Consider the following 25433-nt stretch of genomic DNA (forward strand, 5'->3'; position numbering starts at 1 on the left):
GTTTCAGTTCTATTTTGTATATATGAATATGTTAGGAATGAGATTAGAATTAGTCTGGTCTTGAATGTATAATGATATATTTGTAGATAAGTCTATACTTTGTTGCTCACTTCATGGGGAAACTTGAATATCATAACTATGTTTTTTTCTTTTTACAACATGTCTCCTAGTGAATAAACTGTACACACATTTGTTCAGCTGTTTGTATATGAATGTTATAGTGGAGTTTGCGATTGAGGACTAATAATGAGGTCTGAAATAAACCAACGATGGAAATTGCATTGCATTGTTTTCATTATTTTAATTGAAATTATAAATTCTTGTGGTTGTATAAAGTAAAGTTTCCTGGAAAAATGCTTCCTATAGTTCACCTTAAGTTTTTTATTTATCCAAAATTCAACCCATAGTCTCTACTGGCACCTAGTGGTTGAAAAGCATTCAAATAAGATCTGTTGGTTTGACTTCCTCCTCCTGTCAAACAAACTGCCACATTATGCATTTAATTTGTTTTGTAGTTAAGAGATGATCCTGATACAAAATAAAAGCAGCGGAGACTAATTTATAATTGCTTATTCAGGAAAACAATTTAGAATAATGGTACTTTAGTTCATGTTGGTTAATGTATTTATTAAAATTAAGTATGAATAATAAATTAAATGTAAAGCATTTATTAATCGCAGTTCAACAATAACTAATGCATTATTAAAATCCAAAGTTGTGCTTGTTAACATCAATGCACCGTGAGATAACATGAACTAACATAATGTTATTTAACTTAACTAACCAATTTAAACTAACCAATTTTGAACTAACTTATTTAACTTAACTAATATTAACTATTAATAAATACCCTAATAAACGTATCACTAAATGTTAATTCATGTTAGTATAACTAAATGGGCCATTACTTTAAGAAAACTTTAGAAAAAAGTTGGGAAAAAAAGGTAAGATGTAAAAGTTTAATGTTCAAAAATGTCATTCCATTACTGCAGCTGGTTTTTGAAGCAGCTTTTGCATTCAGTATTTGCTGAAGACTTTTGTGATATGCCAGTAAGCTTATCTTATATTATCTCTCGTTGGCTCTGATGTAAGACACACGTCATTTGCCAACCCCATGATTGAAACTGGTGGTTTAAAAGTTTCATTTCTTGACATCTTCGAACCTGTAAGAAGTTTAAAAACAGAGGCCTTAAAAGGTTTGTTTTATTGTTTTTATGCTATTTGAAACCTATATTCTACTTTTGTTCCTTATGACGAACTACATACTATATTTTCTTCTATTTTGGACAGTAATTTTGAGAGTGACCCGTTTTAAGCTTATGGTAGACTATTTCCACTGATAGTGTTTTTCAATTTCTGTCTCAATACATGAGAGTTATGAGAGTAATGGAAAGACACTTGGGCTAGATTTTTTTCTGGTCATTTTGATGTGGGAAGTAGAATGAAGACATGAAGTTGAGCTGAAGGTGTATGTAAACCTCAGTTGTCTGTAGCAGAAGCCGTTGGACACATGGTAACATTCATCTACTCGTATTTTCTCGCATGGGCAAATGTTTTTACAACCTGCTCATTTGTTCACTTTTTAGGGAAAATTCTAAGTAGAAGGATAATTGTGGAGGACAGATGATCATGAGATATTACTTTATCCTTTTGCTTTCCTCAACAATATGTAAATATGACTACATCTTTTTAAATATTAAAGTGCTCATTTAACAATCTAACAATTTTTAAACACTAATTTCAGTTATAAATATTTTGTTTGGGGTTTATTTTTGCAGTTTGCTCCTCTGATGTGGACGTTGTCCAGGAGAATAATGTAAAAATTGTTCAAGCTGGAGAGGATGTGAACCTCACCTGCACATTTTCACCTAATATGCAATTGTCAACAGCATGGTTTAAACACACGGCTGATGGAAAAACGTTACAGATTGTGTTTAATCTGTTTTTTACAAAAAGTCCCATTTGGAATAACAACTCTGAGAAAATGAACAATGTAAATGTTATCATAAGAGAAGGTTATTTTAATCTGACCATTCTAAAGACAAAGCCTTCAGACTCTGCAACATATTACTGTGTAGTTTCATCATATCAAGCCATTGGAATGGGTTCAGGAACTAGATTAATTGTCAGAGGTAAGTTGTGTTTATTATATTAGCTCTATTTAGTTTGTGTTGGCTAATTGTTTAAATCCTGACTATCTGACTGTGCTTTTAAAGATGCAGCCACAGACAGAAACACAACTCTTCATCAGTCTTCAATAGACTCTGTTGATCCAGGAGATTCAGTGAATTTGCAGTGCAGCATCTTTACTGAAAGCTGTGCAGGAGATCACAGCGTCTACTGGTTTAAGCAAAGCTCAGGAGACTCTGAAGGAGTGCTTTACACCAAAGGAGAGAGAAATGGCGACTGTAAGAACAGCGCTGAGTCTTACAAGCAGAGCTGCATCTACAGTCTCAACAAGAACAACATCAGTCGCTCTGATACTGGTATTTACTACTGTGCTGTGGCCTCATGTGGAGAAATACTGTTTGGAAGAGGAACTCAACTGAATATTAAAGGTAAGATTAAGGCAAAATACAAACATTTAGGTTAAATGATGAAAGGCTTAGTTTGTTCATTCCTATATGGAAATGTATTTTATATACATCTATCATTCATATTTGAAGCATGTTAAATAAAAAAAATTGTCACATTTGAAATTAATTACTTAATATAACCTGATCTTAATGCAAAAATGTCACATGTTCAATCTTGTTACAGAAAGTGGTGATGTATATCCTGCTCTTCTTGCTCTTGGAATTTCAAATGTTATATTTTTGGCCCTTGTTGTTTTTCTGGGAGTAAAACTCAGGAGTCAGTGTAAAAGTAAGATTTTTAGATTATAATTCATCTTGTATTACTGTATTCTCATAAATTGTCAGATACCACATCTTTTATTTAGAATAACAATATATACATTTCATTTTCCAAAGTGCTTGCAGCTCAAAGAACTCAAGTAAGTACATGACGTCCTAAAATTTATTTCATATTAGAAGTTCTGATGTGTTTGAAAGCCTTATAATATAACATTTTTATTTTTCTCTTGATATCAGAATGAAGACAGCCTAAACTACACACCCATTAATTTTAGCCAGAATTCTAGAAGAGTTGCAGTAAGTGACTCTCAAGACCAATATTTGTATGCAATGGTCAGATCACAAAAGTAACATTTCACATCTGCATTATTGAAATATTCAATGGACTTAATTTGAATAATTTCAGTTAGTGCTACTCAGTTTCCTTTAATCCATCTGTAACAATCAAGATATTTAAAGGAAAGGGTTATTCAAGTGTTTGTTATCTTAAAATGTCAACCAAAAAATATTGTAAGATGATAGCTATATAGCTGGCCAAATTATAATGTTTTTGTATATTACTGTATTATTTTGATTTTACTGTATTTGTACTATTATAATTTGCTAAAGATATGTGTGGTTTTATGCGACTGAACAATGCATGTACTGTATGCTGTTAGACTCTTGTGTGCAACCTCATTTAACATCTCTTTTTGGATCACATGTGTACAGTATTGTTCATTTGCACCATCTTATATACCAGTTATATATGTGAATAAATATATATGAAGATCATGTGAATTTGTGTGTATTTTAATGTGCATTCATTTCTTAAGACATACTGTGGTTTCAGGGAAATTAATGGTGGAAATTATTACAGTGCATTGTTTTTATTTTAACTTCTGTTTAATTTCTTTAATTCTTCAGATATGTTGAATGCAGAATTCAGCTTGAAGTCTCTATTGCCACCAAATGTCTGAGACAAATAGAAAATGGGGGAAAAGAAAAAAAAAGAATACTTTTAGAGATAAATCTATGAAACAGTAACAATACCCTTTCAAAATGTACACTGTTGTACTTTTTTGTACAATGGGTACATGTTAGTACCTAAAGGATCCATATTGGTACCTAAAAGTTATTTACCAATACCTAAAAGGTCCATATTGTACCCTGAAGGCTCATATTTTACACCTAAAAGGTTTTAAATATTTAGTTTAAACAGGAACCGTGGGTTAATGACAGATTTTGTATCATTATTTCTGAGAGTTTAAATACAAATAGGTGATATGATGCAGAAGCTGATATGATTGGTTTTCTGGAGCTCTTATAAAGCTATAGTCTTTCTGTGAAAATGTAAATTGATGTAAATTACTTAATTATATTATTTGTGCATACATGTGATGGTTAAATATCCTGTTGATATTTAGACCACTTGCTATGTGTACTTTTACTCCATGCCTTAACTAACATGATTATTTTTCCCTACCCAAAGAAAATTACTGTCCCTAATAATGAATATGTTGGGTCCTAATAATAATAACAATCTTTCTAAGAAACCTTGTTAGTGCTTACTGTATGTTATTTTTACATTTTTACAAATGTCTCCACGCATGTCGCCTAAAGGGCGTCACACACCGGATGCGCCGCGACACCACTTGCACATGACAGTTTAAAGTATCGCACACCAGACATGCACATTCACATGCTTCTTAAAATAAAACTAATCAGATGGCACTCTGTGGTGTGGCAGAAATAAAAACAGTGTCCTGAGTCTTTGCGGCGCCGGTGTGTGTACCCTGATAGAAACCTATGTTTAGAATTCTAAAATGCATGTGGCTGCGAGGCGCTACGCGGCACGTCGCCGAGTGGTGCTTCTGTTGTGTGACCATCTTAATATGACAAATGCTAAGCACATCCTCTCATGTACACCACCTTACAAGGCACCTGTTGAGTTATAAGCATAACTTTCCTCTCTTTTGGTCTCGTGAGTCATTTTGTCAAATAACATTAATCAACATTACAATGAAGCCAACTAAATACAGCCTATTATTATTAAAAAGTGTTTCTTATCACAGTGTTTAATAATTAGTTTTATTAACTTATTTTTTGTTATTATTATTACTACTAATATTACTATTTTTAAAAGTACGAAAGCCAAACTGCAGACTTGGTTTGATTAAAAAGTAACTATCTTTTATAAGTTTTTCTCAGAGAAAAGATTAGTGTTTAGGTGTCTATTTAAGTGTTTACAAAAAAAAAAACACTTACACATTTAAAATGAAAACTTTCAAACATTTTGTAGTTTTTGTAAACTGCAGCCAATAAGCAAATAAGCATAGTTTATATGTTTAATGAAAAAAAAACTAAAGCAATTTACTTGACAAACCATTATTTGAATGAAATTGGCACACATTTTATTTGAGTACATGTGTGCCCGGCACTTTTTTAAAGTTAATAGGCAGTTGCAGACAGAGCTTAATAACACCAGTGATTCTTAATACCTGTCGGTTTACTTATGGCTGTGAAGTTTATCTGATTTTGATTACAACTGTGGCTCATACCAATAAAACAATTATTAAGCCACACTCAGTTTTGCCTTTTTTGGCAGCACTGTATTAAACTGAACTAAACTGACGCATTATCTCATGTGTTGGTGGATTTAGTGAATTTAAAATGTTTAGATACCTTGTTGCCTATACTGTAGGCAGATGCTTTTGGTATATTCAGCATTGCACCACTGCACATTGTCCAACTGGGAGGAAGGAGCAGGACGGCTTGATAAAAAAAGACGAGGAAGAGAAGAAGACGTCAGGTTCTGGCAACCTCTGGAAATCAAGTATAAAATGGGTATAAGGAACAACAAAGTATTTTGCAAACTAGGTATATTTAAAACAAAAATTATAATGTAAAGAAATTCAAAAAACTTAAAAAGTAAAGCCAGCATGTAGTAGCTTTGCAAAAAATGTGTTTTTCTGTTTTATCTTTGTTTTGTGGTTTTTAATATATTTTAAGGATTTATCTCAATGTTTTGTAACAGATGCTGTAGATCAAATGACAGTAAAATGATGGCAGATGCAGTATGCCCAAGTGTAATTATTGCTATATAAAATGTACTTTCTTTAATGGTCGAAATAAAACAAAAACTATGCAATGTGTGATTTTAAACACAACACTTCCGTCCAGTGAAATGCTGAACTGGACCCCAGCCCACAGTCACCCACCAACTGAAGCATCACCACTTCATGAAGAGTAAGAAATCATTGAGGGATTCGCCATGGTAAGATTGACTAAACTTAGTTAAGGTGAATGAGAGCATCACCCCACGACATTTAGGGTCTTTTCAATTGATATTGCGTTGGGGGGGGGAAGCACTCAACATCCAGACAAAGACCTGAGATAAGCTGCTGTGGCCCTAAATACACTACATTATATATCAGTTGATATAAGTTTATTGCTGTTATTTTAGACTGTATTTGATTTGATCTCAACCACAACCTAATTCTAATGTGCTCTTATATTTGCACTTTTGTTGTTTCTGCTGTTTGTTTCCCAAAAGGGCAGGTTATATCCAAAGTTGGTTATATCCACACATTAACTCATTTTAAGGGTCCTTATAGTGTTTACCAACCTAATTTCAATATTTTGACTGAAATCGCATTCAAGTGTGACTTAAAAACAACATTAGCACTATTTAATTGACTGTAAACAATGCTACTTTGATAGTCATTGGCTAACGTTACTAATATGATTTTCATGTTCAGAATTTGAAAAAAACTGTTTTCTGAAATATTATTAAGGATAAAGTCTGAATGTGGGAAAATAAAACCAGCTTTACCTCAATGTGGATATGTTGTGAGGGAACAGCAATTAACACTACCATCCAGACAGAAAACAGACAATGTGTCCCTAAATAGGCGTCATCAAATTATAGTTGGTATTTATTTATTTCTGTTATTTTAGACTAAACATTACATTTGTTGTTTTATTATTTGGTTATTTAGATTTGTATAGCCTATATTAGTTTGTATGTCTATATTGGTATTCCCAACAAGGCATTTGTTGTAGGCCTTAAAAGGTCAATTAAGTATGTGAAAATATCTCCCTTGCATTTAACATTATAGGTTATGTTGAATTTTCAAAAATAACAATAATATTAAAAATTATAACAAAGTTATCTTTTGATCACAGTTCCAAACACTGGAGTGTGCATTAACTTCTAAATGGACGAGCATTGTTTAGTCTTTCAACATTAATAACTTGTAGACCTCACTTAACATCTAACGTTATTTATTTGCTGTTTAGTGGGTTACAGCAATAAAAGTCTAGCTCTTTATCTTACATTAGCAAACGTGTAATTCGGTTTTAGTTTAATGTCGTGGGGAGAGAGACCACATATTCCACAGAACTTTTGCTTGATACACTAAAAGCTTTATTTATACAGTAAGTTTTTCTTACACTTAGTTTGGAATGCACACTTACAACTTTTGTTGCAGGCCTACTGCTTTTAAATTCTTGTGTGGGACGAGGTTTCTGAGAGGTGAGTGATGAGTGGTTTGTTGTCTTCCATTTTCGCGGTCTCGACTGGTAAACAGTTTGGAAAAGGGCGGAAAGGCCTTTTATTCTTCCCGCTTCAGCCGGCTGATACCATCTCAAAAGTAGGGGAGGAAGAATGGATTAAATATTATTTCGGAGTTAGTTTTATTTGTCAGGATTATTAAAATTGGTTGGCTTTAATAATTATCACTTTGTGTTTGTTATATTTCTGTTAATTTGTTAAGTCTGTTTAGTAAAATGCCTTGTTTGTAAAAACCGTTAATATGTCTCCCCTATGTGACATAAATTAGTATAGTTTCAATTCTTAAGTTCGCCTCAGTCTGTAGTGTGTAGCTAACTAGAACAGTGCAGTTTTTAATTGGTTAGTGACAATGGGCGTCGATAAACAGGAAAATAAACTGGAAAAACGTTCCTTATGAATGAATTATACATTGCATATAAAACAGTGACCTCGTTTATTATTTGTACTTTTTTATACCAATTTATTCATTTGTGGAAATCATTCTTATGTACATTTTACAGTATAAAAAACATTCACTTACTTGGCAACCCGAAACAAATCGCATGTTTTAAATAAAAATTTTCTCATTTGATTAGTGTATTTAAGGTCATTTTTAATGTGGGTCTATTTTTATTCATCTGTATATGTAAATTTATACTTAATGTATTATTTTTTTACTTGTTTTGTCTATTTTTTCTGAATGTAATCACTAATGCTTTGTTGTTTGGTATCCCCAAACCCTGGGTCTTTACTTGACAATTGTTTTTCTCTTCACTTTTTTATTTCATATGCAAGTGTTAATAAGCATTTACATTTAGTCATTTAGCAGATGCTTATGATGCTTTTAAAACAAAGAGAGAAGGAAAGCACCTGTCAAAGATGGCACATGGCTCCTGAATACCATAAAAGTACGTAATAGTATATATATTTTATCTTTTTTTATTTCAACAGATTCTTTTTCTTTAACTATTGAGAAGAAAATAATTTATGTGAATTTATGTGTGTAAAGCGTGAAAACCTATATACTTTGCGGATGGGATCTGTCCCACCCCACACAGTAAGCACATAATATAGGGCCCACATGAATTTTACATGAACTACAGAGGTACAGAGCGGTCATTGGCTTAAAATGGATATCTTATTTGGAGCCTATTGGGTGGCCCATGCTAGTGGTGAACCCATGAGGTCTCCCTATGTGATTTTTAGTTGGATAATACATTTTATGCAGAAACGTAAAAATGTAATGCATTGGCTCAAAAAAGTTATTGTTTTGACACTTGGACTAACAAGCTACTTACAGTAAATCAAAAATGTTTACATTTTAAATTATTATAAAATGAAAACGGCGACACGGTGGCTCAGTATTTAGCACTGTCGCCTCACAGCAAGAAGGTTCGAGTCCCAGCTGGGTCAGTTAGCATTTCTGTGTGGAGTTTGCATGTTCTCCCCATTCGTGTGAGTTTCCTTCCGGTGCTCCACAGTCCGAAGATATGCAGTATAGGTGAATTGAATGAACTAAATTGGCCATAGTGTATGAGTGTGAATGAGTGTGTATGGATGTTTCCCAGTACTGGGTTGTGGCTGGAAGGGCATCTGCTGCATAAAACATACCCTGGATAAGTTGGTGGATCATTCACTGTTGCGACCCCTGATAAATAAAGGGACTGAGCCGCAGGAAAATTAATGAATAAATAAAATAAGAACAGACACACTGCTCCACTGAGAAAAGCACTTATTGGTAGCTGTTACACAGCAATATCAAAAGCAAATCTACATCTTTGCCCTCACAAAATGACATACAATTACAAGGAACTTTTGGCTTGACAAAAAAGCATTGTACATGTGATAAAGATTTATAAGAACAAGTCACAATTGGAGTTGATTAGAGAACTAATTGTATACAGTATGTATCTAAAATAAGTCGTTTTCAGCTGTGTTGTTGACATGCTAAACCAGAATACAGCGTGTCCTCTTGTTTGCTCTCTCTCTTCACTCTTGAGTGTTTGCTGGAGGTGTTTACTGTAGCGTAGGTCACTTCACTAAACTGAATATAAAAGTAGAAGAAAAGAAAATGTTTATTACAATGTTTTTTATAGATAGATTATTAGTGACTTCTAATTTGTTTTCATTTATAACATCCTACCGGATTTATTGACAAATCTTCATCAGCAGTCTGTATTTGAGATTTTCTCCCTGTTGTAAAAAAATTAAAATTAAAATAATAAGAAAAATAATAACAATGAAATAAAAATGCATCATGATAAGACAATGCTTACAGGTGTAATTATGTTTTTGAGATAACAGGATACATTAGTAGAGATGCTTACCGTTTTTCCTCAGACAGCAAAGCAGAATATTGATTGCAAGACTTATTGCCAGTAACACACCGAGGCCAATTTGAATGAACAATATTTTCGGGCTTCCATCAGCATCTGAAACATGCAAACAAACATATGTAATATTTTCTGTTTGTCTTTTTGCATATTATTTTATTATTTATAGTAGAACAGACGTTAGGATAGGTATGCACAGTTTTTGAAATCTTTAAGTTTCATCTGAAATTTTCAACAAAGATTATGACAAAGATTATGGTATTTTCATTGCCCTCAAAGTGACATAACTGAACATAAACATAGAAAGCTAAGAAAAATGCTCACTTTAGATGAAAATTCCAGACGGCTCTTGTTTTTTTTTTTTTGCATCTAAACTTTTCATTTATTTTTTTGACCAGAAAATGTTGATTGAATCTACAAAATATGACAAAAGCATGGTGTATTGTGTAGAGGAACACCATCATGGCTTTTATTTGCCAAAATTATCTTGCAAAAAAAAAATGGGCAAACTAGTGGATTCTATTAAAAAGCCTAAATAAAAATGCTCAGAAAAAAACTAGAAACTCACATAAATAAAGTTCAAACTGACTACAATATAATCAGTTTCAGTGTTTTAAACTAATATCATTCTTGTGAAATTTTAATTATTTTAAAAAAATTCCCAAGTGCTATTTAACAGCGAGATTTTTTCAGCACATTTTTAAATATGATATATTAATATGTTATTTTTAATCACTATTTTAGTTAGCCTTTCCCATAGTGACAGTACATAATATATTTCTAGGTATTATGCAGGATATTTGTAATCATTTAAACATGCAATTTAAAGGCTTAACTAGGTTAGGTTTAGTTAAGATACAATGGGTTACTTAAGCAAGTCCTTGGACAAAAGTGGTTTGTTCTGTTGCCAAATAAGAAAAATATATATACTGTATAGGGGACTAATAATATTGACTTTAGCTTAGTTAAAAAAAAAAATCATCCCAGCCATACTTAAAGAAATACTTTCTCCAGAAGAATTATATAATATGAAATAATGTGAAATGTTTTCTGCTCTGTTAAACATCTCCTGGGATGAAAAAGAATAAAACATTGCTCTGTCTGGAGGGCTAATCAATTTTTCATCAACTGCAACGCAACTCTTCCATAACTTCTCAAGGTCTTCAATCTTCAAAGATTTTGAAAATAAAAACATTTTCCAAATGAACTCACACTCACCTAAATTGAGTTTAGAAACATTTCCAAATAAAGCCTGTCCACATGTGGCCAGTGCACAATAATGCATTTCCATTTCTGATGACCTTGATCTTTTCATTGGGAGATTGTACATGCAGGTCGGTGAAAGACAGTCAGATTTAGAGCTCCCGACACATGATTTACTTGAGTTTCCATAAATATGAATAAATCCTGGAGGAGATTCTTCTGACCCATGACTGAACCAGTAGAGACGATGTTCATTTCTCACTAGCTGATTTTGGACTAAACAGTAAAGAGGCTTTTTTACCTCCGACTCAACTTGTTCAAGCTCATACAACTGTAGATAAGTGGGTTTGTTGATTTTTGTTCCTGGAACAGATGATATTATGAACAGTTTTAGAATCATTAGAAACTTTTAAAAGAGATATTTTACCCCAAAAAACAGTGTTTCCATTATTAAAATTTCAGTTATTTTAGTTCTGTTGAACACAAAGGAAGATATTTTGAAGAATGCAGAAAATCTATAACAATTGACTTCATTAATATTTGTTTTTTCCTAGGAAGTCAGTGGTTACAGGTTTCCAACATTCTTCAAAATGTCTTCTTTTGTGTTTAAACGAACATAAAAACAAAATGATTTGTTACAAGTCAAGGGTGAGTAAACAACGGCTGAATTTTCATTTTTGGGTGAACTATGCTATTAGCATGAAGATGAAATGCACTGACTCACCTTTAACAACCAGACGAGTGCCATTTCCAAATTCAATGACATTGGAGAAAGATGTAGCACAATAATATGTTCCTGAATCTGACTGTACAGCGTTCACAATCTTCAGATTAAAACCACCAGTGTCTCTCAACACTTCAAAATGACTGCTGTCAAATTCATTGTGAAATTGGATTTCTGATGAACGTAGGATAGAGGAAGCAATGAGACGTGGCTCTTCTCCTGTGACTTGCTTGTACCACAGTGTCATGCTCATTTGTGAATTTGTGATAAAACAGCGCAAAACTGCTGTCTCTCCTTCCTGAAATGACACAACTGTATCAGGCTGTATGATGTTTCCATACACTGTCTCAGCTGTTAAAAAAATACAAACAAAGCTAACGTTATGACGATCTTCAGAAAAAGCATTAACGTTATTATTTTAATTCATGTAAACATTACTGAAATGGCACTTACAGACTTCACACAAGAGGAAGATGATCACACAAAGTTGTTTGTTCATCTTTTCTTCAGTCAGAACATTCTGTGCTGAGGTTGAGAAAAAAAAAAAAGCTCACACAGAATTGACCGTTACATGCACTTAGTTTATAAGGTCACATGATTTTTTTAGTGAGCAAATCATTGTTCATTTCCTGAAGTTGACACAGTTTCAACCACAGCTTAAAAGAATTCTGTGGAAAAATAAGAAAATATTAGCAGACGATGCATGCAGTTTGGACAGTGAACCTTTAAATTAAATTTAAATTAAATTAAAATTCATTAAAGTACGTTCATACATTAAAATATAACAAATTAATTGTTTTAATTGGACAGAGAAAGATTCTATTTTTAATTTTGATTCTTCATTTGATTATATTAAGTATATTTAGTATGAAATGTATGAGCCTGGACCTGAAACCTGAAGTTGGAGACTTAATTTTTGATTAGTAATATGCATTGAGCAACTTTTAAATATGTATAAACTATATATAATATATAAATAAGTTGCTCAATGCATATTACTAATCAAAAATTTACTTTAATATATAAATGTGATCCATACAATATATATTCTCAGTTTTTAAATTAGTAATATGCAATGCTAAGAACTTTTCTAAATGATTTTCTCAAAATGTAGATTTTTTCGAAGGGTCAGATTCAAATACTTGTATCTCTTTCTGTAAACGTATCGATTTACAGTACATATTTCTGAAGATCACAAAATAGTTCCCAAGAGGTAAGTTTTTTTGCAGTTTTTATTTTCGTGAATCCCCCAGAGGCTGCAGATCTTAAATTTCTCTCATGAGTGCCACTTGCACCTGCTGTTCTCATGTAAATCCACCTAAGGCCAAGCCTCCTTCCCTGAACCCAACCAATAGTGTTTTCAAAAGCACCGATTGACCGGCACAGGCACACACCCACTTCCCTAAACCTAACGGACAGTTTTAAAAAGCAATCCAGAAAAAGAAAAGCCCTCGCCTGATTTTTACCACATTTTTTTAGATTTTACCACATTCTTACCCTGTTATTTACTTGTTTATTTTATTTTTGGCTTCTGTTTTTGTCTTTCCTGCTTTCTGGAACCGTTTTTTAGCAGACTCGAGACGCAGAGAGGAGTTGACCACGACGATGAGCTTCAAGTCCACCATTGTACATGGCGAGCTACTGGACATACTGGTAACAGCAAGAAAGACATCCATACGGAGGTCAGCTGGTAAGCGTGAAAAGGAACGGCATCATACCGCCCTGTAGCTTTTGTTATAAAGACAAAATTCAGCCATACGTACTTCTGGCTACATTATTTGTAATTTCCAGAAATGTATATAGGGCTACATTTTAAGAATGAGCTTGTTTTGCATATTGTCCTACAACCATATGGAAACCCAATTTATTCAGCTGCCAGGTGATCTGTACATCTGTTTTGTTTTTGTTTTTTTTGTTTTTTTAAAGAGACACTTATGACTAGTTTTGTGGTCACTTCTCTCTCTCACACACACACACACACACACACACACACACACACACACACACACACACACACACCATGCAGTGCTAACAGTCTGATTTTGATTGAAACTGAATACTGAATAAACCTTTGACAAATATCCCTGTCCATGGTCCTGAAATGACAAAACCCTTGGACATCCTTGGATATAAAAGTAAAATCATATTTTGATGCATCATAATTTGTGTTCTTCTGCAAATAAATTAGGTGATTATCATTCATTTACATGCTAATTAAAGAGCCAGTGTTGCAATTTGTTTTATTTCCTAATAAAAATTCATTCCTGGTGGTTCATTCCGCTGTGGCGACCCCTGATAAATGAGGGACTAAGCTGAAGGAAAATTAATGACAAAATGAAAATCTATTCCATCGATTCATTCTGCAAGCAATGTAAATTATAAATCATTTGTGTATTTTTAAATATACCATATTTTTATGTTTATGTTAAATGAGTGCCTAGATTTCAGTCTTTTAGATTACGTATCTGATGAATACATTTACTTAAAAGTGAAGTGTGTCATTTTTGTGTCTGTTTTTTAGTACTTTCTTGTAATTCATGTAACCTACCAAACCTTATATCACTATAAATAACAGATTATACATTTAAAAGCACTGTGTCTTTGTGGTGCTCAATGCATTTTTTATGCATGTCTGTATTTTGGCCTATAAACCATAATCTAACATCAAGGAAAAATCTAAATGTTTGCCTTTACACAATAAATGTATCATTTACAACTTATCTTATAAACATGCACATCAGAAAATAATCCATTTAACATGTTTATAAGAGTTAACTTTGCATTTCTGGAAATGGTGAAGCTTTATTTAACATGCAGTGCAGTTATGAGAACAAATGTAACACCTGAATTTAAAAGTCTTTGTAGTTTAGTTAAGTTTCACATAGTGTATGGTGGCAGTAAATAAGCTAAGCACTTGTAAGTGCATGAGACTGCTTCTGACACCTTTTTTTTAGCAACATCAGATGCACTGTGGAAACTTTACACCACTAAAATTGAGCCCAGCTAAAGTGTGTCTAAAGTGTGTCTTGATCTTTCCATTCTGTTCTAACTTTTAAACCACAAACACGCCGGCCTGCACTCTGACCTCGAAGCTGAGAAGAAGATGGTGATCTGATCTGTCAGCTCCATTTTACACTTTAGTGCTAAATAACATCAAATGAAACAACATTATTAATAAATTGAACACAATTCAGTTTGTTAAATATAAATAGAAAGGATTATATATGTTGTAATATTTATTATTGTAATATGTATTATTTATAATATTGTAGTTTATTGTAATATTTCTTAACACTTTAAAAACAATAAAACACTTGTATAATATATTTAAAAAGGAAAGAAATATTATTAAATATATATGTTGATGCATTAAACACCTTCATGTAATAAAACAATAATAATAATTATTATTATTATTAATAATAATAATAATAACTTGCAGCACATTCTTCATTCTTAAGCAGAGATGCATGTACATTTAAACATAGATATAGATATAGTTACTATAACTATACAGTCACCGGCCACTTTATTAGGTACACCTGTCCAACTGCTCATTAACGCAAATTTATAATCAGCCAATCACATGGAAGCAACTCAATGCATTTAGGCATGTAGACATGGTCAAGACGATCTGCTGCAGTTCAAACTGAGCATCAGAATGGGGAAGAAAGGGGTTTTAAGTGACTTTGAACATGGCCTGGTTGTTGGTGCAGGACGAGCTGGTCTGAATGATTCAGAAACTGCTGATCTACTGGGATTTTCACGCACAATTATCTCTAGGGTTTACAGAGAATTGTCCAAAAAAGAGAAAATATCCAGTGAACGGCAGTGTCATAAAGTGCGAATCATGTGAGACTGGTTTTTTGAACATGCAATGAGATTACTGTATTCAAATGGCCTCCAGAGTCACCAGATCTCAATGTAATAGAGCACCTTTGGAATGTGGTGGAAAGGGAGATTCGCATTTTGGATGTGCAGCCGACAAATCTGCAGCAACTGCGTGATGCTATCATGTCAATATAGACCAATATCTCTTAGGAATATTTCCAGTACCTTGTTAAATCTATGCAATGAAGGATTAAGGCAGTTCTGAAGGCAAAAGGGCGTCCAACCTGGTACTAGTAAGGTGTGCCTAATAAAGTGGCCAGTTAGTGTATGTACAGTATGTATACATTTTGTAACTTTTAGTAACATACAATATATATTGTATAAACAATTTGGAGACACAAAGGAATCAAATACATTTTTAAGACCTCAAAGACTTCTGGTAATAACGGTTTCTTTTTAAGAGGGTGGGCTATTTGTGTTTTTGGTAAAGGAAAGGGATGTGAAAATAAAGGGTGACGTGTGTATTTTGTTGTGGTTTAAATGCAGTGAGCGAAAGAAATATATATGGGTCTTGCGGCTGGAAACAACTCCAACCATGATGCACGTTCATTTAAAATGAGAGCAAGGGTACTGATCCATTTTTACGTCTTTACTTATTTAAGCATTTTATTTGTGAGACTTCTTTTCTAACATTTGAATTTCTAAAATAAAATTGAAACACACACACCAGCAGCAACAACATACACAATATGTAAGGCTACAGTATGTAGATTTGGATTTAGTTTTGCTGCATGATGTGTTTACTTTGACAAATATTAAAAATGTTTGATGATCTGAAACATTAAAGTGTAACAAACTTGCAAAAAAATAAGAAATGAATAAGAGGACAAACGCTTTTTCACACCACTGTATGTAAGAGAGAAAAGAATGTAAACAACCAATCACAACAACTTTCACTCTGCTATAAATAATCAATACCAAATTCATTTATTCTGTTTAAGACAAAACTATTTAGCATAAATTAAACTATGCTTTCGATTTACGCTTATGAGCAACAAATCTGATGCGCTGATGTTCACTTCAACAGTTTCTGCTCTACACTGTGCAGCTTCTTCCAGTCACTCACTCAACAGGATGTGATGTAATTCAAATGTTCAGCCCTATGCTTTAGTCTGATACAGCCCGTTCGCTTTGCATTATATTCCATCCACTCTTATTTTTCTGTTGGACTTTGTATAGATGAAGAGATGGTCCTAATGGAGCTCATGTTTTGTTATTACCTCAATCTTGAGAAACAGGACATTTGTAGAGCTTGAGCCACACAGGAAGGTAAAAGGTTTGAGTAGGTGTTAAGTAGGCCATGGTTACTGCAGACACTCTCATGTTATGTTCTTTGTAGTTTTGGTCAACCTATTAGATCTTGCAACAGCACTAAACAGGGTTAGCATAAGTCTTGAGGTTTGTGGTGAAACTTTTTAAGATGTTAATCAGATTTCACATGTCACTTTCAAGATAAACTTGAAGTGACAGTTCCCTCAAAAAAAAATTGTCCTCGCTCAACCTTAAGTGGCTCTAAAACCCAGACACACTGAAAACATACCGCTATGAATTTCTGGAGAGCGCCAAATATGTCCCAAGAGCTAAGTTCTTTGCAGTTTTTGTTTTTGTGAATCCACCAGAGGCTGCTGTCTACGCTTTTTGAGATCTCAAATTTCTCTCAACAGTGCCATTCACGCCTGCTGTTCTCGCGTAAAACCACTAGAGGCTGCTGTCGACTGACTGACTGAATGATTGATAGACTGACTCACCCAATAGTGTTTTCAAAAGCACCGATTGACCCGTGCACCCACTTCCCTAAACCCAACCGACAGTTTTAAAAAGCAATTCAGAAAAAGAAATGCTATCGCCTGATTTTTGCCACATTATTAGATTTTACCATATTCTCACCATGTTATTTACTTGTTTATTTTTGGCTTCAGTTTTTGTCTTGCCTGCTTTCTGGAACCATTCGTCGCTGGACTCAAACCTCGTTGTTGTGGTCAAGAGCATCTCAAGTCTGCCGACATGGCGAGCTACTGGACAAACTGGTAACTGCGGAAAAGACGTCCACATGGAGGTAATCGGCCAGCTGGAAAGCACAAAAAGTGACAGCATCAAACCTCCTCATAGCGCTTGTTTTAAAGACAAAATGCAGCCATACCTCTGGCTACATAATTCTCAATCTCCAAAAATGTACAGTTGAAGTCATAATTATTAGCCCTCCTTTTGATGTTTTTTTTTTCCCAAATGATGTTTAACAGAGCAAGGAAATTTTAACAGTATGTCTGATAATATTTTTTTCTTCTGAAGAAATATTTGTTTTATTTCAGCAAAAATAAAAGCAGTTTTTTTTTTTATTGAGACAATTTTTTCAGACTGTCTGCAGAACAAACCATCAATAACTTGCCTAATTACCCTAACCTGCCTAGTTAACTTAATTACCCTTGTTAAGCATTTAAATGTCACTTTAAGCTGTATAGAAGTGTCTTGAAAAATATCTAGTCAAAAATTATTTACTGTCCTCATAGCAAAGATAAAATAAATCAATTATTTGAAATGAGTTAATAAAACTATTATGATTAGAAACTAAATTAAACAATTTGGAAAAAAAAATAAACATGGGGCTAATAATTCTGACTTCAACTATATATAGGGCTGCATTTTTTAGAATGAGCCTATGTTGCAACAACCTCTATGAGTGTTTTTGTTGTTGTAAACACAAAAGAAGATATTTTGAAGATTGCTGGAAACCTGTAACCATTAACATGATAATAATTGTTTTTATGGAAGTCAATGTATACGGGTTTTTAGTATACATTAAAAAAAATGTTTTGTCAAAATAAAGTGAGAGAGATGCACAGCATAATGACCAAATAACAATTAATAACTAATCACATGCACAACACTATTGACACCTTTCTTTGAGGTATACTTCCATAGCTTCTGCTAGCATAATTAAAGAGATTTTACCATTTAAATGAATAATGAGTTTAATAATTTAAAAAAACTGCTGTGTTCAAATGAAAGCATTGCACCATCTTACCTTTATCTGCTCCTGAAGGTCTACAGTTGCCTCCAGTCAGTGTGTGAGCACCACCATGTGGTGCCATCGCAGAGAGGCTGTAGCTAACTTTCCAAAACCACTGGTGGAATGATCTTTCCATTCGCACTTGGACTCCGGATACACTGGTATCCCTCAAATGACAACTAAAACCCATCTCTTCCGAAAACAACTGAACCCCAGTAAATCATAAAAAAACACCTATCGAAGCACTTTCTCTCTCCCTCTCTCAAATCTTAGCACAGTTTCTTTGTATAATTAACACTTCTTGTTTGTATTGTCTCTTCTTGTAGAATCGCTGAACACCTCCTCTATTGTAAGTCACATTGGACAAAAGCGTAGGCTAAATGACTTCATGTAAATGTAAAGTAACGAGCTTTCACCAGGGTGATCTTTTTTTCTTTTAAGGTACACTTTTGTACATTAAATGTCATGATCATGACCATGAACTACACATCTGTCACTTAACTGGACTACAAATACCATCATGACCTCACATACACACCAGTTACTGATTCCCCGATTACTCACACAGCTGGTAACTCATAATTCTTTATATTTACCTCACACACACACACACACTTTGCTGAGTCTTGCTCACCAACATTACCAAGCATTATTTTTTGTCTAGCCTTGCCATGCCTTGTTTATTGTTCATGCTGTTTGTCGCCTGCACTGACCTCTTTGCCTGTGACCATGTACTTTTGGATTACCCTCATGATACCGTTTGCTCCTGTTATGACCATTGCCTGCCTGATCAAGTTGTGAATACACTGTATTTGGACCCACACCTCCGTTGTACCCCAACTCCCACAGTTACAATTTACCTGTGAATGTTGTATTATAGAACCATAAATTAAATTACTTGTTACTTTCAGTTGCCTGTTTTACCTAAAAGTATAGCTTTTAAAAGGTTACTGTAAATCTTTATACAAAAAATCTTTATTTTCCTATATTTCATGTCAAAAACTCAGAAAAAAAGGTACAAAAATATTTTTAAAAGGTTTAATTCTGAATTTTAGTTAAAGAGTGGGTAAACAGTAAATATAAGTATCTTAAAAGCATATGTCTATACATTTTACTTAAAAGCACAAATCTGTATCTATTACCACATATCTTTTATCCTTTTTGAAAGAGAGAGAGACTAGTACTTTATTTTTAGGTTGTCATTATTACATGCTTCAGCAAATGATATGATATCCAGTTTTCACCTAGTAAATTAAAAAAATTAACCTGAAAGGCAATTTCAAATCTCTGAAAGTCTGCTCTGAAGTTTGCTTCATTCAATATAAATTTCACTCAAAATAGGAACAAAAGTAAAACAGATTAATTGTTGGAAGTTTGGTAGAATAATTAGTAAAACTGAGATGTTAAATATGATAATTGGATTGTGGGAAATACATGATTCAATCTATTCTTATGTAGCAGAAGTAACACATGTGAGCACAAGACCAGTTATAAGTGTCAATAATAAGTGTACAATTGAGATTTTTACACCATCTGAAAGCTGATATACGACCTAATTAGAGCTTGAGGGTTAAAAAAAATCATATTATTCAAAAATATTCATATTAGAAATCACCTTTAAAGTTGTTCAAATGAATCTCTCAGCAATCAATAATAGTAATCAAAAATTAAATAGAAATGTACTCAATATAACATGATTTTTACTAAATATTCAGCATTTTTGGCATAATAGGTTGATAATCGACCCACACAATGTATTTCATAAACATACCTGTGCAACTTAGGTTTGTGGTCCAAAGACACATATACAATGAATAACCCATTTAAAATGCTGACCTAAATCCTGTTAGTAAAGCTGACAGAAGTGAATAAACACCCTACTTTTCAGCCATTGTTATATAAACACATACAGGATGTGGTTATGCTTTTATATAATTTTGCACATTATTTTCCTTCCAACTATGAGTTTCCCACAAGTGTTAGATGTTAATACTCAGAGAAAAATGCAGATACCCCACCTGCTTTACCACATTTTATCACACAAACTTACAATATTGATAAAGTATCACTGTTGTCTGTGATTTTCTGACAATTAGCATTAAAATGTTTCAAATCTCATCTTGCAGCATTGGTCTGTGTTGGTGTCTTCTCTAGGGTCATCTTTCTCTGACCTCTTTTTGAGGAAAGGTTCAGGGCAGCATAATTAATATCATCGGCATTCTGAAACTAGAAGAAAGAATTAGGTAATGTGTTTGTAAATTCACATTAAATGACATGTTATGTTAACTCCTATTTGCTGATTTGATTCTCCAAACCTGCACTCTTGTAATATCAACATTAGTCTGGATTTGCTGAGGCGTTCCACCTGTTTGAAGTAAGTATTAAATGGTTTACATATGAGTTATGTAATCAATATTCACTCTTTTTAAGAATAGGTCTATAATAATAATAATAAACAGAAGAAAATGTTTACTATTATTATTAATATTAAGGTTAAACTGATAGACTGCAATAAAATAATTACCGTTTCTTCTCAATGGTAAAGAGAGCAAAATATTGATGGTAAGACTGACTGCAGACAGCACTGTGAGGCCAATTAAAATACATTTCTGTATACTTTCACTAATAAATCCATCTAGGAGAAGAAGAAAAAAGCAACTTTAATTAATTAGTCATCTGTATTTATTTAGAGGGGGGTAAATAGCATTAGTCAGAATTAAAAGTAATTCCCAGAATAAAATAATACACTACCACAAGTCAAATCTATACATTGGTATGATTATAAAGAGCAAAGTATTTATTGTTTCTATGCTGTTAATTATTCGATTTTTAATGTCTTTTTGAAAGCCAAATAACACCTGTTTCACAAAATAAACAAAGGCATTGGGCTCTATTTTTACGATAGGCGCAAAGTCTAAAGTGCATGGCATAAAAGCATTAAGGGTGTGTCCGATGGTAAAATGGTAAAATACGCTCTGCGCCCCGGTGCATGGTCTAACAGGGTTGTGCTTATTCTCTTAACAGTTTCTCATCTCCCATTGTCTTCAAGTGTCAGTTGCGTCGAGCCATGATGCGTTTGCTATTTACATGGCGGAGTGGATAAACTGAATGCTTCACTGGCGAGAAAACAAATAAACCGACCATCTGCAGCGCGAGGATAAAGAACGGGCCTAATCTATTCGGCCTCTTTCTCTTTATTTTACTTTTACTCTATTTACTCCTTTACCTTCGTGGAGAGGAAACGGTGTTGTACGCACTTAACTAAAGATGTCCATTAGCCTACATATTCAATTTCGTTCGTTAAGAGCAAAGATTTGTTTTAAAACTATTTCTAATTTCTGTTCTAATTTCCAGCAAATGAATAAATGAACAATAATAACGAAGTGTGGTGAGTTATACAAACATATGTCTGCAAAACCCGACAGGTGGACTAATCTAAACCTGTTTTTATTCAAACAAATATAATTATGCATATAATAAATAATACTAATAAAAATAATAACATTATACAAATGCAAGTTGTTGTGAATAAACTGATAAAAAGTCCACTGAGATGACAAATCTGACTCAGTTACACCAATTCAGTCAGGAGGAATGGGCCAAAATTCCTTCAGACTATTGTGAGAAGCTTGTGGAAGGATACCCTAAACATTTGACTAAAGTTATACAGTTTAAAAGCAAAGCTAAAAAAATACCAAGAAAATGTGTGTAAACTTTTGACTGTCTAGATTTTAATAAAAATTTTTTTTTTTTAAATGTTTCATTATTCTGGCATTTAGCAAAAGTAAATAGTAAAGTGTATAATTGTAAACATTTAGTATGATTTACCATCAGACATTTTTTTTTAAATAGTTATGTTCCTTTTTTTAGAGTGTATGTAAACTTCTGGTTTCAACTCTATATACATACTTGGATATATTCAGTACATCATCATTGATGCGTCTATAATATTAATAACATTGTTGTTGTACATTGTCACTATTTCTAATCCTGCACTTTAAACAACCCTTAAACATACTCATACCACAAAACTTGTATCTGTTATTCCATCTCGAAAGCCACTAAAACAGCTTACTTACCTTTAATGACCAACGTTGTGCCATTTCCAAATAAAACCTCATCACAAGTCACCACAGAACAGTAGTATAGTCCAGCTTCAGACACATTAACACTCATCTTAGCAAGGTTCTGGAGACAGCTCTGTGTATCAGATGAGTCTGCACACTCATTTTTGCTTTTTCCATGAGTATAAACAATTCCCTGATGAGTTGTGCTTGAACTCTGTCTGAACCAGTAAACAGATTGCACTCCTTTATCACACGTTTTCCCTTCAACTGAGCACCGCAGAGTCACATTGCTTCCTGGCTTAATAACAGCATGTACTGGGAGTTGTATAACAGCAGGTTTAAGGTCTGCACCTGTACAAAAAAAAAAAAATGCAAGGGACAATAAATGGAATCATCCATCTTAAAAACAGTTAAGCTTCACGTTTAATAACTGTATAAGAAGTATGCAAGAGCTTATCTAATGTCTCTAGTTACCTGTTTGCTCTGAGAATATTTTTTTTACCTCTTTTTGTGTTAATATTTGTTAAAATAAATGCAAATAAAAGTTAAAAAACTTTTAGTTTAACTTACAGAATTGTTCCAGTTCCAAAAGAAAGAACATTTGCAAAGACACTGGCACAGAAATACATTCCTGAATCAGATTTTAGGGTTACATATAAATAAAAACAAAAGTAAAATACTCACCTTTAACCAACAGAATTGTTCCAGTCCCAAAGGAAACAACATGGGTAAAGGCACTGCCACAAAAATACGTGCCTGAATCGGATTTCAGTGTCCTACGGATGGTTAGGTTGAAACTGTCTGCTTTTCGCACCGCATGAAAACGCTGAGTTTCTTTAAAGTCAGAGGAAAACTCATTGGGTTGAGAGTGGTGATATGATGACACTATTACGACAGGTTTCTCTCCAAGAACTTGCTTATACCATATCACTCGATGAAAGTTATCTTCTAACAGAAGACAAGGTAATAACACAATGTGCCCTTCTTGAGTGGTTAACACTTCATCCACTTGATCAACAGTGCAATTATTTTTGCCTGCTGGAAAAACAAATACTGTAAAGTTGTTTTTAACCATAACAATACTAAGTGACTGATTGAATTGGGTATGTTGTACTTACAGACTTGAGGATGAAAGAGAAAGATGATCACGTAGATGATGTGATTCATTTTATGCTCTTTCTGGGTCTTTGATTCTTCTGGCTGCATGTTGTGCTGAGTGCATTCATTTACTCTCTGACGTACAGTACGTGACTCATCATGTGACTCTGCCAGCACAAATCCCTGCCCTCAAATATGTTACACTAAAAAAAGGACTAATACTGCTTGTTTAAACTACTTATTTAATACGAGTTGAACCAACATCGAATTGTTAAGTTTTGTTTGAGACAACTTAATTGTTTTATGTTCAATTCACTTAAATTTGTTAAAACAATTAAGTTAACTTAATCCATTTGTACTGGGACAACATGAAGAAAGAGTTAGATTTGAATGATTCTCTAGTGTAATGTCTAAAGTGATAACAAAACAGATGATCTTGTTCACATTTTAAGATTATAAGGCTGAACGGCATGAAAGGCCTTCTGTCTACAAAGATTTCCCAATATTTTACTGTTGCCATCTTGAGATCACAATAAATAACCCCCGAAAAAGCCAAAGCAATGCAATCACTACCAGATTACTGTTGTGTTTGTGATAAGGAAAAACGCTAAACACATGCGGGCATTTCTTCTTTCTTTCTTTTTACTGAACTAGTCTGCAGTAACAAAAACAGGAGACTTGTTAGAAACAAACAGATTGCCAACCAAAAAGTACTGTAATTCAAAAAGTCCCATCTCACTCAATACACTATGGTATAAATACAGCTCTACAACATACAAAACAGAGAGAGATGGACTTAGAAAGAAATTTACCAGTTTTATAATGATTTCATCAGCTGTAGTTTAAAATTACGCTGTATTTTTTTCCCTCTAAGATCTTAAGCAACATCTGTTGCCATCTTGTGAATGAACAACATCAACCGTCTTTGGACTGCTCAATGACAGGCTGATGTTAATAACACGGTTGTTTCTAACCCTGCCCTTTAAACAACCCTTAAGCCTACTCATAAAACATGTGTCTGTTATTCCACCTCAAAAACCACATAAAAAGCGTACTTACCTTCAATGACCAACCGTTTCCAAATAAAACCTCATCACAGAACAGTAGAATAGTCCTCCGTCAGACACACCAACATTCATCTTAGCAAGGTTCTGGAGACAGCTCTGTGTATCAAATGAGTCTGCACACTCATTTTTGCTTTCTCCATAAGTATTAACAATTCCCGGATGAATTGTATTTGAACTCTGTTTGTATAGCAGACGACGCACTGTCTCTCAGAAATGATCAACCCAGGCTCATTGTGGAAACGTAGTCCCGCGGACGTTTCTGGAGACTGCGGAATACGTCCCGGCGGGTATGTACGGCTGCAGTTTTTGTTTTCGCGAATTCGCGAGAGGCCGCTGTTGCGCGCTTTTTCGCACCTCAGACGCCTCTTTCGAGCGCGGTTCGCGCCCGCGCTGTTCTCGCGTGAACCCGCCGAAGGCCGCTGTCCGACTGACCGGACGATTGACTACGCAACCGGCCAATCGGCCGACTCGCCCTCCTCCTTCCCTGAACCCAACCAATTTTACCGATCGACTCGCCCGCCCGCTCGCTTCCCTAAACCCGAGCAACAGTTCACAAAAGCCAACCAAAAAAATAAAAGCCCTGATTTTTTTTATTCTACCGCGTTTTCGGATTTTGCCACGTTCTGAACCTGTCACGAAACTCATTCACTTAAT

At 33.9% G+C, this 25433-nt stretch overlaps 4 protein-coding genes and 1 pseudogene across 13 annotated transcripts in view; 1 reads left to right on the top strand and 4 right to left on the bottom strand.

Annotated features, from left to right (window-relative positions):
* Window positions 1-7424, bottom strand: part of nitr3d (novel immune-type receptor 3d) — a 155516-nt gene extending 148092 nt beyond the window's left edge. The window contains exons 1-2 of one of the 2 annotated variants that reach the window (XM_068222154.2): window positions 7314-7424; window positions 5520-5608 (exon numbers count right to left, since the gene is read on the bottom strand). The gene's annotated coding sequence lies outside the window, so the exon portion shown is untranslated. Of the gene's footprint in view, window positions 1-5519; window positions 5660-7313 lie in introns of both variants that reach the window. The other variant, XM_068222153.2, reaches the window with a different exon arrangement.
* On the top strand, window positions 1140-3635 carry nitr1n (novel immune-type receptor 1n). Of its 2 annotated transcripts, none has more exon segments than NM_001037571.2 (7): window positions 1140-1196; window positions 1587-1669; window positions 1779-2132; window positions 2217-2558; window positions 2761-2865; window positions 2973-2995; window positions 3093-3635. In NM_001037571.2, coding segments are annotated over 6 exon segments (984 nt in total). In that variant the 5' UTR covers window positions 1140-1196; window positions 1587-1623; the 3' UTR covers window positions 3207-3635.
* Window positions 7425-9106: 1682 nt separating the features above from the next.
* On the bottom strand, window positions 9107-18102 carry nitr5 (novel immune-type receptor 5). 3 transcript variants are annotated; one of them, XM_073908206.1, is made up of 7 exons: window positions 17428-18102; window positions 12103-12174; window positions 11650-12000; window positions 10941-11288; window positions 9717-9821; window positions 9533-9582; window positions 9107-9433 (listed from the first exon to the last, which is right to left on the bottom strand). In XM_073908206.1, exons 2-7 carry the CDS (start codon window positions 12146-12148, stop codon window positions 9317-9319), a joined length of 1017 nt encoding a protein of 338 aa, XP_073764307.1. In that variant the 5' UTR covers window positions 12149-12174; window positions 17428-18102; the 3' UTR covers window positions 9107-9316. The 3 variants fall into 3 exon arrangements, with proteins under 3 accessions (XP_073764307.1, XP_073764306.1, XP_073764305.1); XM_073908205.1 differs by lacking the exon at window positions 17428-18102 and adding an exon at window positions 14700-14793 and having other exon boundaries at window positions 12103-12317; XM_073908204.1 differs by lacking the exon at window positions 17428-18102 and adding an exon at window positions 13048-14021 and having other exon boundaries at window positions 12103-12987.
* A 1472-nt stretch (window positions 18103-19574) lies between these two features.
* nitr4a (novel immune-type receptor 4a) lies at window positions 19575-23787 on the bottom strand. 6 transcript variants are annotated; one of them, NM_131654.1, is made up of 6 exons: window positions 23733-23781; window positions 23299-23652; window positions 22627-22965; window positions 21072-21182; window positions 20863-20912; window positions 20663-20773 (listed from the first exon to the last, which is right to left on the bottom strand). In NM_131654.1, the coding sequence occupies exons 1-6, from the start codon at window positions 23779-23781 to the stop codon at window positions 20663-20665; spliced, it is 1014 nt and encodes a 337-aa protein (NP_571729.1).
* Window positions 24706-24965, bottom strand: si:busm1-105l16.13 (annotated as a pseudogene).

Source organism: Danio rerio, chromosome 7 (assembly GCF_049306965.1).
Source record: "Danio rerio strain Tuebingen ecotype United States chromosome 7, GRCz12tu, whole genome shotgun sequence".
Classification (NCBI taxonomy): domain Eukaryota; kingdom Metazoa; phylum Chordata; class Actinopteri; order Cypriniformes; family Danionidae; genus Danio; species Danio rerio.

Excerpts from the sequence above, each read along its gene's own strand:
- nitr4a (NM_131654.1), bottom strand. The coding sequence starts at position 23,781 with ATGAATCACATCATCTACGTGATCATCTTTCTCTTTCATCCTCAAGTC. Across the intron at positions 23,653-23,732 it reads TCTCTTTCATCCTCAAGTCT|CAGGCAAAAATAATTGCACT; the intron begins GTAAGTACAACA and ends TTGTTTTTCCAG. Across the intron at positions 22,966-23,298 it reads AACAATTCTGTTGGTTAAAG|GTGCAGACCTTAAACCTGCT; the intron begins GTGAGTATTTTA and ends TTTTTTGTACAG.
- nitr5 (XM_073908206.1), bottom strand. The coding sequence starts at position 12,148 with ATGAACAAACAACTTTGTGTGATCATCTTCCTCTTGTGTGAAGTCT. Across the intron at positions 9,822-10,940 it reads TGTTTCTAAACTCAATTTAG|ATGCTGATGGAAGCCCGAAA; the intron begins GTGAGTGTGAGT and ends TGCATGTTTCAG. Across the intron at positions 9,583-9,716 it reads TTGCTGTCTGAGGAAAAACG|GGAGAAAATCTCAAATACAG; the intron begins GTAAGCATCTCT and ends TTTTTACAACAG.
- nitr1n (XM_068222152.2), top strand. The coding sequence starts at position 1,624 with ATGATCATGAGATATTACTTTATCCTTTTGCTTTCCTCAACAATAT. Across the intron at positions 2,559-2,760 it reads AACTCAACTGAATATTAAAG|AAAGTGGTGATGTATATCCT; the intron begins GTAAGATTAAGG and ends ATCTTGTTACAG. Across the intron at positions 2,996-3,092 it reads TTGCAGCTCAAAGAACTCAA|AATGAAGACAGCCTAAACTA; the intron begins GTAAGTACATGA and ends TCTTGATATCAG.